This window comes from Xyrauchen texanus, chromosome 24 (assembly GCF_025860055.1).
Source record: "Xyrauchen texanus isolate HMW12.3.18 chromosome 24, RBS_HiC_50CHRs, whole genome shotgun sequence".
NCBI lineage: Eukaryota > Metazoa > Chordata > Actinopteri > Cypriniformes > Catostomidae > Xyrauchen > Xyrauchen texanus.
This window is the reverse complement of record NC_068299.1, coordinates 16,840,699-16,856,484: the sequence shown is the minus strand read 5'-3', so window position 1 is coordinate 16,856,484 and position 15,786 is coordinate 16,840,699. Positions and strand designations below refer to the sequence as shown.

The following is a 15,786-nucleotide window of genomic DNA, read 5'->3' as shown; positions in this document are numbered from 1 at the left end:
ACACATTTTATTTCAAAACTCCTCGTGTTTTTCTATGACAAGATCAAGATGTGGCACAAATTATGCCCTCACTTACATGCCCAGTTCATAGGACATATTGATATAAAAATGACCAAATATCAAACATTTTGAAATTCTTTAAACACAATCAGATAGTGTGCAAAAACAAAATTAAAAATATCTCATAATTTACTCAACCTTATCCAAAACTGACAGATGTTTTTTCTTTCATGCAATACAAAGGGAAATATTAGGGACATACAGCCTCAAGGTCAAAGATACTTCATGTTGTCCACTGTATGTGTGATGCAAATTCCGTTATCAGCATGGTTCATGTGGTTAGATTTTCTGAACCCGCGGGACACGTTCCTAGTCTGTGCGCATCGTCTGTTCATACGCCTGCCAATGACTGAACTAAAAGAGTATCACAAAGCAGTTGGGGATGCGTCGACCAAGTTCATACTCGCTTGCGGTCAGAACAGTATACTTTTAAAGGCAACACGGTCGACCGGGAGCAGGCCAGTCTAGAAGACACAAAAACAAAATATACCCGGGCCTTTAATCACCATTCTCATTTAATGTACTGCAAAAAGATCCCATGAAAGTGAAAGGTGACTGAGACTTACATTCTGCCTCTTCTTTTGTTCTCCATGGGAGAAATAGGTAGTACAGGTCTGGAACAACATTAGGGTGAAAAAAGGATGACATAATTTTGTACTTTTGGGTGAACTATCCCTTTAAGGCAGAAGAGGCTGCTTATAAATCAGTTTAAATATGTAAAGCTATTTATTTACATTGCACACTCATCAGATGTCCATAATTCACTAACAAGCAAAAAAAACAAAAAACAAAACAAAGAATCAAGCCTTTCCTTGTTGCTTTAAATATAACTTTGTTAGGACTCTAGTTTATAATAAACACACCAGTGTCTTTTTGCGACCCAGTGTATTTATAACAAACCCTGTTGTCATAGCTTATGTTGAGACCTAAATACAACTATTGTCAAAAGCAAAGTTTAGACTAAGGTTTGGAAACCAACATTTCTTCAGGGACAGGGGAAAGACTGGATTTGTCTGTTAAAGAGATAATATCTGTGACAGTGTATTGAACTAAACTCCGCTCCGTAAGGGAGAGAGAGAAAAAGCAAAACAACAGAGGCCAGCGTAACTTGGTCACCACACTGAATGGGCTAAGGTCAGGCCACCACTTTGGTTCAAAACAAAGGCAGCCACCAAGTAGTCACATTACTGACAATCACATACCATAACCTAGGATCAAATGGCCCCATTGTGGCGCTAATATAAAAACATGTTGTACAATGACAAGCAGTGAATGCTTACATGAGATGGGGTCCTCTGTCAATTACAAGAGGCTCGTCTACAAAAAGAAGAGGAAGAAGGAGCAAAAACATCAAGGCAATTGAATTGGCTATATAGTGAGGGGTGGAAAAGTTGAGTGATTGGAGGAGAGGCTGAGTGAAGAAAAGAACAAAATTGCATTCCACAAGCAACTGAGCATGTCTTCAGAGAGACTTCTAAAAGATGAGAGAGGAGAAAATGAATAATAACAAGCCTGATTTCTGTGTCTAGACTGTTTGGGGAAACGCTTAATTTATTGTGTTTTAGATGACATTATAAACACTTTCAAACATATATAAGCTAAAAAAGGCAACATTCAGGTCAACCCTTTATTAACACATGTTAAAATGTATTTTATGTTTTTGTTGTGCAAGATAACATGAGTGTAAAATGGCTTGGAGGCAGGGCTGGACTGGCCATCGGGCATTTCGGGCATTTGCCCGGTGGGCCGTCGTGCTTTGTGGGCCGGTAGCCTACTTACTTACATTTTTTTTTTTTTTTTGTCTGAACAGCCTATAAAACTCGCACATCGGGCATACCGATGGTGATTTTTCTTCTTTTGTGGGCCGATGTTTTTTGTTTTTTTTACAACGGTATAAACTATTAAAGGTGGTGGATTGGCCAGTTGGTCATGATCGACTCTGGACTGGACCAATTACAGCCGAGGAGGTCAGATGCACCCTCCCCCTTCAACGGATCAGCAATCACATATCATTGCTGCTGAACAAAAATGGAGAACAAAAAACGTAAAGGAGGAGCCGAAAAAATTCGGGCAAAAAAGAAACTAGCCCTTCAGGCAGATGCTGCCAAATGTGCTAAAATATCACAGTTGTTTGGTGGTGGCTATAGTGGAGCTTCCACTTCAGTAAAATTAGCAAGTGATGGAGGCCAGCAGCAGGTTGAAGAGGGAAAGGGAGGCAGGAGGAGGAGAGACCGAGGCGGCTGCCGGTCCAAGTGGCAGAACTGAACTTGAGGTAAGTTGACACACTTTTTTAATGACGATAACGCGACGATGACTAGCTAAAAATGGCTGGCTGGCTCTAAGGTGACTAAAACATGACGAGACGTTTTCGAGTTTTCGTTGACGAGACGAGGGACGAGGCGGAACGAAAATGATTATAACTAAGCAAGGGCGGAGTGGCAATCAGGAGAGTCGGGGCCGTGACTCGAGGCCAGGTCTGATAATAGTTATACATTGCAAGTCTTAGCAACACCATCCGGCAGCCTGGTGTGCGCCCGCTGCCCTCTGGTCAAACTGTGCAGCCTCTCTCAACCCGTAAATAAATGCATCCATCGATGATCCGAAAGTTTTGTCTGACTTCTTAAATGGTCTAGTGGTAGATATTTTGGTAACACTTTATAATAACTGCACGCTATTAATCATTAAGTAAGCATGAGTAAACAGTTAATTCATCATTTTATAAAAGCATTTATAGACATTAATAAGCAGTTTGTAAATACAGCTATAAATGCTTTTTTCTTGATTTATAAGCATATCTATAATGTGTTTAATAATTGAATTTTCATACTTTGTTAATGATTAATTAATCATTTCTAAATGAAGTATAGCATTATTTACAAACCAGTTATTTAAGAGTTGTCAGTGGTTCATAAGATCACTTAGAAAGTGTAAGTGAATGGAGTAAATTCAGGTAGTTATAAAGCATTTAGTAGTGGTCAGTTAACTATTTTTGTGAGCTCATCTAAAGTGAGGACTATTTATGCCTTGTAAAGCATTTATAAAGGAGATATAAAGACTCAGTTATCTTCTAAACAGAAAAATGAAACAAACACAACACAGTGATACAGAACAGAGAAATTATTAACAGCATTTAAATCTCCTTTGTAAATGCTTTACAAGGCATAAATAGTCCTCACTTTAGATGAGCTCACAAAAATAGTTAACTGACCACTACTGCACTGTTGTGTGCCGCCATGTTATTATTTAGTGTCTGCGTTTTTCCAAACAATTTTAAATATTTTTGGACCTTGATGTTATAACTATGGTATGGTATGGGGCCACTCTACTTGTAACCTTTAATAATTAAAGGTTAAAAATAAATATATTGCATTTGGTACATTATTGTTATATTGATAATAATAATTATATTTCATTTATGTTTGATATTATTAAACAGTAATTAGGCAATTTTATCACTGATTATTGTAGTCTTTGGTCACCTTGTTATTGAGGAACTCCCCAAAATCTCAACAAATTGTGCCAATCCTTACATGTTACACCAGGTTGATCCATCATCACAAGTGGAGAAGTCCGTGACAGAGGAGACAGAAGAGCAGGAGAGAGAGATGGAGCAGGAGAGAGAGATGCAAGAGGAGGAGAGAGAGATGGAGCAGGAGAGAGAAATACAAGAGCAGGAGAGAGAAATGCAAGAGCAGGAGAGAGAGATGGAGCAGGAGAGAGAAATGCAAGAGCAAGAGAAAGAGATTGAGCAAGAGAGAGAGTTGGAAGACCAGGAGAGTGAGAGCCAGGGCATAGATTACTTTGCTCGCCCTGAACCCGCCATATTACAGGCATTCTTAGATTACCACCCACAGCAGAACACCAGCAATGCAGTAGTGATGAGGGTGTTCAGCCGTAAAGATGGCACCAGCAGGAAGTGGCTTACTTATTGCAAAGAACGCCATTTATTGTTCCGCTTTGTGTGTCTGGCATTTACAAGGCGGACTGACACCAGCGCATTTATAACAGGCATGAGTGACTGGCGACATGTACATCTGCACACAGAGGAGCATGAAAAGAACACTACACACCAGACCTGTGCTGAAGCTTTTTTCTTAAGGTGCTCAAAAGGCAACATCAGCAGCTTGTTTGCTGGCAGTCAGTTGTCAGCTCACAGAGCACAAGTGAAAAAGAGACGGCAAGTTTTGGAGCGTATAGTGGACGTGGTCAAAGTACTAGGGAAGAGGGGACTCAGCTATAGGCATGTGGAGAATGAGGCTGCATACACTTTGGGTGATAACACTATCGATCATGGTAACTTTCTGGAATTGATTGTGTTATTAGGCAAGTATGATATGTGCCTTAGAGAACATTTGAATGACTGCATTGAGAAAAGCAAGAAGTTGCATCAGTCCAGTGGATCAAGAGGTAGAGGGTCTCTCGTCACCCTGCTCTCCAAAACAACTGTCAACTCAGTGATTGATGAAATTGGCCATTTCATTCACGAGAGCATCACCAGTGATGTCCAGAGAGCTGGGATGTTCTCTGTTCAGCTGGACACAACCCAAGACATCACAGGTTATGATCAGTGTTCAGTAATTATCAGGTATGTTACTGAGGCTGTGCAGGAGAGGCTTGTCTCCATAGTGAGGTGCGAAGCATCCACGGGGCAGTACTTTGTAAACTTGCTTTCTGGAGTTTTAGAGCATCTGAATCTGGACAAGGCCATGTGCATTGGGAATGCAACAGATGGTGCTTCAAATATGCAGGGCCAGTACAAAGGCTTTTCAGCACTTATGACTGCCCAGTCTCCAACTCATGTGCATGTGTGGTGCTATGCACACATACTTAATCTTGTGCTTGCTGACACAACACAAAGTGTCATTGAAAGTGGATCACTCTTTAATTTACTTAATGACATAGCTGTGTTCATCAAGGAGTCCTATCACAGGGTTAATCTGTGGGAGAAACAAACCCAAGAAGAGACAAGACACAGACGCCTCAGTCCAATAGGTGAGACACGGTGGTGGGCCAAGCATGATGTCCTCCAAAAAATCTTTGGACATTTTGGAAAACCAGATGATGGCCTCTTCATTGATGTAGTGCTCATGCTGGAAGCCATTGAAAAGAGGGAAAAAGAAAAGCCAGCTGTTCGTGCCAAAGCACAAGGCTTTAAAGAGTGTCTCTTGAAGCATAAAACTGTCTTAACAGCACAGATATTTCTTAGAGTGTTTGAGCAAACAACTCCTCTGTCGAAGTACCTCCAGTCAACGGGGATGGACATTCTCTCTGCCCATCATATGGTGACTGCCACACAAGATAGCCTCAAAAGTATCGCCAGGGACTTCCCAACTGTGAAGGCAGCTGCAGACACATTTGTGAAACAGACAAATCAGAAACTCGAGGAGAGGGAGGACAACACAGACATGGAAGTGGAGGCTGCACTACCTGAAAAGAGAGCCAAGAAGAGAAAACGCATGGCCGGAGAGATGACTGAAGATGAGTTGCAAATCAATGCTGAGAAAACATTGGAGGCGAAAGTGCACAACACCATCCTGGACACAGTTATTGAAGCAATCCACAGACGATTTGTCACAAATGGCCCTCTTGTTGCGGATTTGGCATGGTTGGACCCCAGGAAGTTTAGCCAGGTCAGAACAGTTTCTCTTCCTAGTAATGCACTTCAAAACCTCAGCACATGTCTCCTGAAATTTGACAGCAGGGCTACAGTAAATAACCTTCAGTCAGAACTGAAAAGTTTTGCTGGACAGTGGGAAAGGCTTAAGACATCACATGTAGATGACTACAGGACCAGAACAGCAAAGGATAGATCTGAAGAATGGGACGAAGAAAGTGAAATTGTGACCAAAAGCTGTGATTCTTGCAAAAATTGCCCACTGTGCTGCTATCAAATTCTCAGGCGGTTCAACATGCTGTCTGATGCCTACTGTCTCCTTGGGCTGGCATACAAGTACCTGCTGACCCTCTCTCTCACTCAGGTTACCTGTGAAAGAACATTCTCTACACTCAGATTCATTAAAAGCAGACTCCGAAGCAGCCTGTCTGGAAACAGGCTTGAGATGTTTATGCTGATGGCCACTGAAAAGGACATTCTCATGTCATTGGACTCCGACATGGTCATTGACAGGGTAGCTGAGAAGAGTGACCTGCTGAGAAAGCTGCTTTTGTAACCTGGTGGGGTGAAATAAAATTATCAAAACATTCCTAATTATGTTTCAGTTAAGATTAAATTCAACTTTATTATTATTGCCTAAAAGTACAGTCAAATGAATAGGTTTTGTATCTATCTTCACTTCAAACAAGTCACGTGCTCAGAAAATGCTTAGAATGTGTCCATTTTAATAGGTTTTAATGCATAAGACAGTAGATAGAATAAATATTAGAAAATATAAATATGAGAGTTTTCTTACAGCCTTAATCTGTCATTGTTTCGTTTCAGACTGTCAGTCAATTTTGGAAGCCTGAAGTGGGTTCATTTTAAGTAAGTACTATATAGAATATGATTCAACCATTTCTCTAGAGTAAACATACCAGCAGTGTCATCGTCTGAAAAAATCCATTAAGTGCAAGTCTTTCTCACCCTTCGCTGTCTGTCCTTTCACTTCTTAAAGGTTTCCATATTCCATATATTAAGATATGTTCAGTGTTGCTGCTGTGGAAGTGTTGTGGGTGACTTTTTATTGATGCAGTGAGTAAATAGTCTTTGGTGATACAATTCAATCACAATATGTCCTTAATAGATTTTATTATTTATCTAATCGTTGTTCCTCTCTGTCCTGTGTTTCAGGGTCTAATCATACTTTAAGAGGTTCTCTAGACCATGCAACTTTTTAAGTTCCTACTTAAATAATACTGTATATGATTCAGCTATTTTTGTGGAATAAAGATACAAGTAGTGTGATCATATGAGCAAGTCCAACAAATGCCATTCTTTCTCACCCTTCTCTGTCCTTTTTACTTGTGTCCTGATTTTCAGGGTCCCATCATAATTTCTTAAGAAGTAAGTACTGTATATGATGTCAGTATTTTCCAACATTTTCTAAATACTGTACCAGTACTGTGTAAAATGCCATCAAAAAGTCAATTAAGTGTTATTCTTTCTTACCTTTCTTTCTCTGTCTCCTTTCACTTTTTAAAGGCTGCCATGTTAAAAAAAATATTTTGTGCTGCCATGCTGTTTGTTGATGTGGTAAATAAATAGTTTATGAAAATACCACTAAATCTGTCATTTATTCATTTTAATATTCATTATGATCATGTCTCACCTCTAGTCTTCTCTGTCTTAATTTCAGGTTTCCACCATGTGTTGTAGATAGACAGTTCAGGAGGAGGTTAACTTAACCAAGCAGTCTTTTGTTCTCCGCCAATTACTGATTAGAATACCAGAATAGGGAGGATGGTGTAGGACGTTTAAGTTTATTAGATTGATACATATATACCAACAAGACAGTGTACATCGCTGTCAGAACAGCATTTGTTTTCATTCAAAGGCTTTATGGCTTTGCCAATAATACCTGGTGGGCCGGTCTCTAGTCAAAATGCCCGGGCCGATTTTTTGTCCCAGTCCAGCCCTGCTTGGAGGTGACAACTAGCCAAATACAAAAAAATAAAAAAATAATACAAAAAAATTAATAAACAGCACCTATATCACCCTGTGCCAGTTTTAGGGTTCCCACATATTTTGTCCAATAAATCTCCATTACTTTTCCAGTTGTTTATGATTAAACAATGATTTTAAAAATAATTTGATAGCTAGAAATTGCGCTGAAATTTGCATGTGCATTCTAAGGAAATATTTTTGAGCCAAGCATATCTATTCACTCACTAAATTCCATTACATTTTAGGATTTTGTTAATGTGCGTGACATTCCCATGCCTGAAATTCACAATTTAAAAATGTCTGGATGTGTTAACATTGCTGTCCCATATATTCTATGACCATGAGAACTCAAAAGACAAGTTTTTTATTTCAATTCATGATTAAATAAACATGTTAATATTGTTACGTTTGAGCAGCGAGGCAGACTAGGAGATGCGGATCCAAATGCAGTTTAGACTTTTATTAAATGAACAAACGAATAAACAAAGGAAAAAACCCACAAGGGGGAAATAAACTTAAACGGAGAACCAGGGCAAACATAAACAGAGAACTAGGGCAGCAAACATTCATGCACACACATCAAACAATGACCGACAATGACTAAACAAAGAACCAGGGTTTAAATACACAAAGGAACAGACGAGGGAATGAGGGACACCTGGGGCAACAATCAGGGGAAAACCAATCATAAAAAGAAACTACAAAAGGACTACAAAAACCAAACAGGAACTAAACTAAACTTCAAAATAACAGTACAAAAAACAAAAGACAACAAGGAACATAACATAACCCCCCTCAAAAGGACCGGATTCCAGACGGTCCTAAAGAAAAAGACAAGAACAACAAACACAAATAAATGTCCAAGGGGTGAGGGACTGGAACAGGGGGAAAACAGACAGACCAAAGGCGGCACAAGGGGTACAGGGACAGTCCACGGGGGCACGAGGGGCAATTAGGCAGTCCACGGGGGCACGAGGGGCAATTAGGCAGTCCACGGGGGCACGAGGGGCAATTAGGCAGACCAGGGAGGCCAAGAGGGCAGACAGGCAGTCCACGAAGGCGTAAGGGGCCGACAGGTAGACCAGGGAGGCCGAGAGGGCAGGCAGGCAGTCTATGGGGGTGTGAGACGGGGCCAGGGTCAGGTGGCCTGGGGAGCCTCCACCGGGTAGGAACAGGTTTAGGAGGCCAGGGAGGTGGTCACAAGACAAGGACCGGTTCAGGAGGTCTGGGAGGTGGCCACAGGACAGGGACAGGTTTAGGTGGCCTAGGAGGTGGCCGTAGGGCAAGGGCTGGTTCAGGGGGCCTAGGAGGAAGATTGGACACTAGGGGAGCTGGCGGAGCCAAGGAGGACTTCTGAGGCGGAGCAGTCGAAGACTTGGGTGGCGGCGCCGAAGAAGGCGTAGGCAAGGCCGCAGGAGACCCTGGGGCGGAGCAGAGGCAGGCAGAGCCGTGGGAGACACTGTGGGCGGAGTAGAGGCAGGTTGAGCCGTGGCAGACTCAGGTGGTGAGGCCTTGGGTGGACCAGGAGGCGGAACCGTGGTGGGCGGGGCCAAGAAGGACTTTGGAGGCAGAACCATGGAAAGCTCTGGAAGCTCAGGGGGCAGAGCCGTGGGAGACTCAGGAGGCAGAGCTGAGGAAGGCTCAGGAGGCAGAGCAGAGGGAGACGGAGCCGAGGAAGGCAGGGCCGAGGAAAGCTCGGGAGGCTCAGGAGGCGGAGCCGAGGGAGGCGGAACCATGGAAAGCTCTGGAGGCTCAAGGGGCGGAGCCGTGGGAGGCTCAGGAGGCGGAGCCGAAGAAGGCTTTAGGGACGGAGACCTGGAAGGCTCTGGAGGCGGAGCCGAGGGAGGTGGCGCCGTGGGCAGCTCTACAGGCGGAGGCCTGGAAGGCTCTGGAGGTGGAGCCGAGGGAGGGTGCGCCGTAGGATGCTCTAGAGGCGGAGCCCTAGAAGGTTCTGGAGTCTATGGGAGAAGAGCTGTAGGAGGCTCGGGAGGCAGAGCCCAGGAAGGCTCGAGAGACTTGAGGGGCGGAGCCCTGGGAGGCTCGAGAGGCTTGAGGGGCGGAGCCCTGGGAGGCTCGAGAGGCTTGAGAGGTGGAGCCCTGGAAGGCTCGAGAGGCGGAGCCCTGGAAGGCTTGAGAGGCTTGAGGCGGAGCCCTGGGAGGCTCGGGAAGCTCGAGAGGTGGAGCCCTGGAAGGCTCGAGAGGCGGAGCCCTGGAAGGCTCGAGAGGCTCGGAAGGCGGAGCTCTAAGAAGCTCGGGAGGCGGAGCTCTGGAAAGCTCGGAAGGCGGAGCTCTGGAAAGCTCGGAAGGCGGAGCTCTGGAAAGCTAGGAAGGCGGAGCTCTGGGAGGCTCGGAAGGCGGAGCTCTGGGAGGCTCGGAAGGCGGAGCTCTGGAAAGCTCGGAAGGCGGAGCTCTGGAAAGCTCGGAAGGCGGAGCTTTGGAAAGCTCGGGAGGCGGAGCTCTAGGAAGCTCGGGAGGCGGAGCTCTGGAAAGCTCGGAAGGCAGAGCTCTGGGAGGCTCGGAAGGCAGAGCTCTGGGAGGCTCGGAAGGCAGAGCTCTGGAAGCTCGAGGCTCGGAAGGCGGAGCTCTGGAAAGCTCGGGAGGCTCTGGAAGGCGGAGCTCTGGAAAGCTCGGGAGGTGGAGCTCTAGGAAGCTCGGGAGGCGGAGCTCTGGAAAGCTCGGAAGGCGGAGCTCTAGGAAGCTCGGGAGGCGGAGCTCTGGAGAGCTTGGGAGGCTCAGAAGGCGGAGCTCTAGGAAGCTCGGGAGGTGGAGCTCTGGAAAGCTCGGACTCTTGGACAGCCGTGACCACTGGCGCTGGCCTTTGGACGGTCATGGCTACTTGCGCTGGCTCTTGGACGGTCATGGCTACAGGCGCTGGCTCAGGGACGGTCGAGGCTACAGGCGCTGGCTCAGGGACGGTCGAGGCTACAGGCGCTGGCTCAGGGACGGTCGAGGCTACAGGCTGGCTCAGGGACGGTCGAGGCTACAGGCGCTGGCTCAGGGACGGTCGAGGCTACAGGCGCTGGCTCAGGGACGGTCGAGGCTACAGGCGCTGGCTCAGGGACGGTCGAGGCTACAGGCGCTGGCTCAGGGACGGTCGAGGCTACAGGCGCTGGCTCAGGGACGGTCGAGGCTACAGGCGCTGGCTCAGGGACGGTCGAGGCTACAGGCGCTGGCTCAGGGACCTCTGAGGCGACAGGCACTGGCTCACTGACTTCTGGGGCTAAGGGCTCTGGCTCGTTGACCGTGGCTGACGAGGGCCCAGGCTCGTTGATCGTGGCTGAAGAGGGCTCAGGCTCGTTGACCGTGGCTGAAGAGGGCTCAGGCTCGTTGACCGTGGCTGAAGAGGGCTCAGGCTCGCAGACCGTGGCTGGCGTGGGCTCAGGCTCGCAGACCGTGGCTGGCGTGGGCTCTGGCTCGCAGACCGGGGAAGGCGCGGGCTCTGGCTCGCAGACCGTGGCTGACGAGGGCTCTGGCTCGCAGACCGGGGCAGGTGTGGGCTCTGGCTCGCTGACCGGGGCAGGCGTGGGCCGGGAGGCGGACGCCTGTCTTCTCCTCCTCCTCCACCTCCGGGCGGACGAAGTTGGCCGTGCGGGTTCAAGGGAAGCCATAGGCATGGGTGGTTGTTCGCTGACAGGATGGGCTGGTGTGTCAGGGAGTGGTGAGCTGCACGCTAGTAGGGTCGTTCCCAGGTAGTCGTGGAAAGTGCAGCCGGGCGCTGCCTGTGGCACCTGCTCCCTCAGCGAGGGGTTCAAGCTGCTCCTGAAAAAGATCATCAGTGCAGAGTCCGGGAAGTCAGTAGCGTTCGCCAGGAGGAGGAAGTAGCGAGCGTGGTCTACAAGTGGGTAGTGTTCTTGCTGCAGATTGAGCAGCCGACATTTGGCCCGAATAGCTGCTGGATCCATGTGTGGTCGGTCGTTCTGTTACATTTGAGCAGCGAGGCAGACTAGGAGATGCGGATCCAAATGCAGTTTATACTTTTATTAAATGAACAAACGAATAAACAAAGGAAAAAAACCACAAGGGGGAAATAAACTTAAACGGAGAACCAGGGCAAACATAAACAGAGAACTAGGGCAGCAAACATTCATGCACACACATCAAACAACGACCGACAATGACTAAACAAAGAACCAGGGTTTAAATACACAAAGGAACAGACGAGGGAATGAGGGACACCTGGGGCAACAATCAGGGGAAACCCAATCATAAAAAGAAACTACAAAGGACTACAAAAACCAAACAGGAACTAAACTAAACTTCAAAATAACAGTACAAAACAAAAGACAACAAGGAACATAACAAATATAATATTACTTATATTAAAGTAACACTATGCTAATGTCATAATACTGACCTACTTTATACACTCAACAAATATTTTAGCCTATTTTGAAGATTTACATATTCCAATTTCATAACAACATTTTATCAAATTTAATTTTGTAATTTATTTTTTACAAAATAAAAGTATAAAACTTATAATATTTAACTTTTTTGCATTTTATTAAGTTAAAGATGACAGTTCAATTTTATATAATTTTGATATGAAATGTAAATGCCTAAACCTTTAAAAAAATGTGTGTATGATATTATGAACACTACTACATTTACATGCACCCTCATAATGCGATTATAATTGCTTTGATAATTAAACGCTTGATTTGCATTTCTGACACTCTGACCAAAATGCGACTGTGCCAGTGCTGCAGACGTATGATGTTACGTTCAAGCATAGGTTGGTAAACATTGTGAAACAGAAGAAGCTGCACTAACTTACTTCTCTGACTTATGCAAAACAGCATTTTCTTGGTGCTCCCCCACTGCAAAATGTTTCCTTAACAAGGAAACATGTCTTTCTAAGGAGTTTGTCCTCGTGGGTGGAACATAACCACATACAGCGTGTGTATAAATAAAAAAACATTAAAACCACATATCTCAGCAAATAATCAGAGTAATGGCAAGTAGCATGTAAATGGGATTGAAGAGGTTTGCCCAAATCATGTAAACGTCTTAAAGGAATAGTTCACCCAAAATGTTTAATTCTCTCATTATTCACTTACCCTGATGCCATCCCAGATGTGTATGACTGTCTTTCTTCAGAAGAACATAAATTAAGATTTTTAGGAAAATGTTGAAGCTCTAAAGGTCCTTATAAAGTAAGTGAATTGATGCCATCAGGATGCTGACTATTTGACAGTCCAAAAGGCATATTTAGGCAGCATAAAAGTAATCCACACAACTCCAGTCAATCAAATAATGTCTTCTGAAGCAAATCGATAGGTTGGTGTACAAAATAAATCAATAATTAAAACTTTATTAACTTTAAAAAACTGCGTCCTGCCAGCAGTTGACACATCAGTGATGTAAGCGCAACGGCGTGTTCACGCGAGAAGTCAATGGCGTGTTCAATCGTGCGCTTTGTTTACAACAGAAGAACGAACGTGACGTGAGATTCAGTTAATTTCAAACAGCATCCAAGCGCTGGGCGGAAGCAACGATTTAAAAGATAAAAACATTTTAATTATTGATTTGTTTCTTACACCAACCTATCGATTTGCTTCAGAAGACATTAACTGATCGATTAGAGTCATCTGGACTTTTATGCTGCCTAAATATGCCTTTTGGGCTGTCAAATAGTCAGCAGCCTAATGGCACTCATTTACTGACATTATAAGGACCTACAGAGATTCAAAATTTTTCTAAAAATCTTAATTTGTGTTCTTCCAAAGAAAGACAGTCATGTAGGATGTGGGATGGCATCAGGGTAAGTGAATACTGAGAAACTTTACATTTTTGGGTGAATTACTCCTTTAATCTGATTATTCCTTATACCCATATAATTACAATAACAGTATTAGTGTACATGTAATGTACTTTGTACCCAGTGTTGGATAAGTTACAAAAGTAATTCACTACAAATGACTAAAATGTCTTTTAATTTTTTTTATCATATTACTTTGCTGATTACTTTGTTGAAAACATGATCAATTTACTAATTCACTTTTAAATTAAATTCTAAAACACATTTTTGAAAATACAAAATAAAAATATATATAAATAGTATTCTCCTTGTTCATTGTTGCATTCAAGACATACACTTGTTCCTCCCTTACAATTACTCTTTATGAGGTGTATTCCTTTCAGCTGTCACAGAAACGTACATATGAACATAATTCATGTTTTAAATTATATGTAAATAATACCATTTTAAAAATGTTTAGGCCTAAGCCAAGTTGTGTATTTTTAAGAAATTAACTTCAATGAAAATCAGTCACTGTAATCTGATCACTAGAATTTAAAATGTATTGTGTAACTTTCTGACTAAAACAAAAAATTAGATTACACTAATTATTTTATAATCAGTTTACACTACCGTTCAAATGTTTGGGGTCACTTGCCTGAAATGTTTCTCATGGTCTTAATTTTTTTTATATGAAGGCATATGCTTAAATGTTTGAAATACATTTTGTAGACAGAAATATAATTGTGCCACCATATTAATTTATTTCATTATAAAATTTAAATTTAATTAAAAAATAATAATAATGCTTTTGAAATGGATGACTTGGACCAAATAATTAAGAAAAGCGGCCAATAAGTGTCCAACATAATATGGTAACTCCTTCAATACTGTATAAAAACCATTCCAGGGTCATACCTCAAGAAGTTTGTTGAGAAAATGTCAAGAATACATGTCGTGCAAAATCTAGGCAAAGGGTGACTACTTTGAAGATGCAAAAATATAACAGTTTTTATTTATTTTGGATTTTTATTAGTCACAACATAATTCCATTTCTATTATTCCATAGTTGTGCTGACTTTACTATTATTCAAAAATGTGAAGAAAAAAAAATCTATAATAATGAATGAGTAAGTGACCCTAAAATTTTGAACGGTAGTGTACACCCAACGCTGGATATGAATAGCCTATATTTTTTTCCTATTATACGTTTTGCTTATACATAAGGCTATGCATCTTACAGCGGATGTTTAATTTATATCAAATAGTACCACACTGTGTAATGGTGTGATGACTAACATCTTATAGCATCCTCCTCCTCATTGGCAAATTCCATCATCATCATCATGATGATCATGATCATCAACAACAACAACAACAAAAATAGGAGAAAAAAAGAAAGAAAAAAAAAGGATCTCCATATACTGACCATATTTATCGCCCAAGCCAAAACGACAACAGAAAATAAGAGTAAGCAGGCACAAAAACTCTTGCAGGCACAAAACCCAGAGCTATGAATAGCATGCGTGGATCACGTGACTTATGTATTTGTGATGGCTTCCTGCGCGCACTGTGTGTACTCGCTTTGACAAAAACATGGGCTTCTGCATTTTCCTGCGTAACACAGACGAACCTCCTTTTAATAGATTCCTTCATATAAGTCGCGGTAGACGCAGAACGACAAAGAGAAGAGAAGAGGCGCAGGTCTGGAGAAGGAGCCGCAATGTTTCTGTTTCATTTACCCGATGACGTGCTGTTCCTCGTCCTATCCTACCTGGATCACACATCGCTCTGTCGCCTATCTCAAACGTGCAGGAGAAGCTACCAGTTCATCTCCAGAGACGTAATTTGGAGGAGAATAGCTAAAGACATTATCAATACTGGGTTGACACGACAAGGAATAGATTTGTAAGGATTTACACAACACTGACTTGTGTCGTTAGCTTACAGGTTTCGGCCTATGCATTGGACAACACAGCTACGTAGACTGCGTAGGACAACGCTCATTCAAATTAGTCGTGACGTAATATGGAAACAGCGTAGCCTGCGAGTCTCTAAAGTACTTACGCTGGCAGTCATGTGTGTTCTGTTTACAGGAGGAACCTGCATGTGAGAGGGATTAATTACAAAGTTTTGAGAGTAAACGTATTTAGGGAACGTAATTCTAGTCCGCCTGATTTAATATATTTATATTTTACAGTATAAAGTGCTGTGCTATACTGTGCAAAAGGTTTAGGCACTTGTGAAGTTTCATAGTGAGGATGTCATCAAATATAATGCCATAAATAGTTTTCATTCATTATTTAACGTAATACAAACGTAATTAGGAAATGTAATTGCAGTCATCCGGAATTATATATATATATATATATATATATATATATAT

General features: G+C 43.1%; 1 protein-coding gene across 1 annotated transcript in view; it reads left to right on the top strand.

Annotated features, from left to right (window-relative positions):
• The first annotated feature begins 14,960 nt into the window (after window positions 1-14,960).
• The window catches only part of fbxw4 (F-box and WD repeat domain containing 4), a 51,247-nt gene continuing 50,421 nt past the window's right edge, over window positions 14,961-15,786 (top strand). Inside the window, exon 1 of the mRNA XM_052090307.1 lies at window positions 14,961-15,308. Within this exon, the coding sequence (XP_051946267.1) occupies window positions 15,124-15,308 (185 nt within the window). The 5' untranslated portion in view covers window positions 14,961-15,123. The remainder of the gene's footprint in view (window positions 15,309-15,786) is intronic.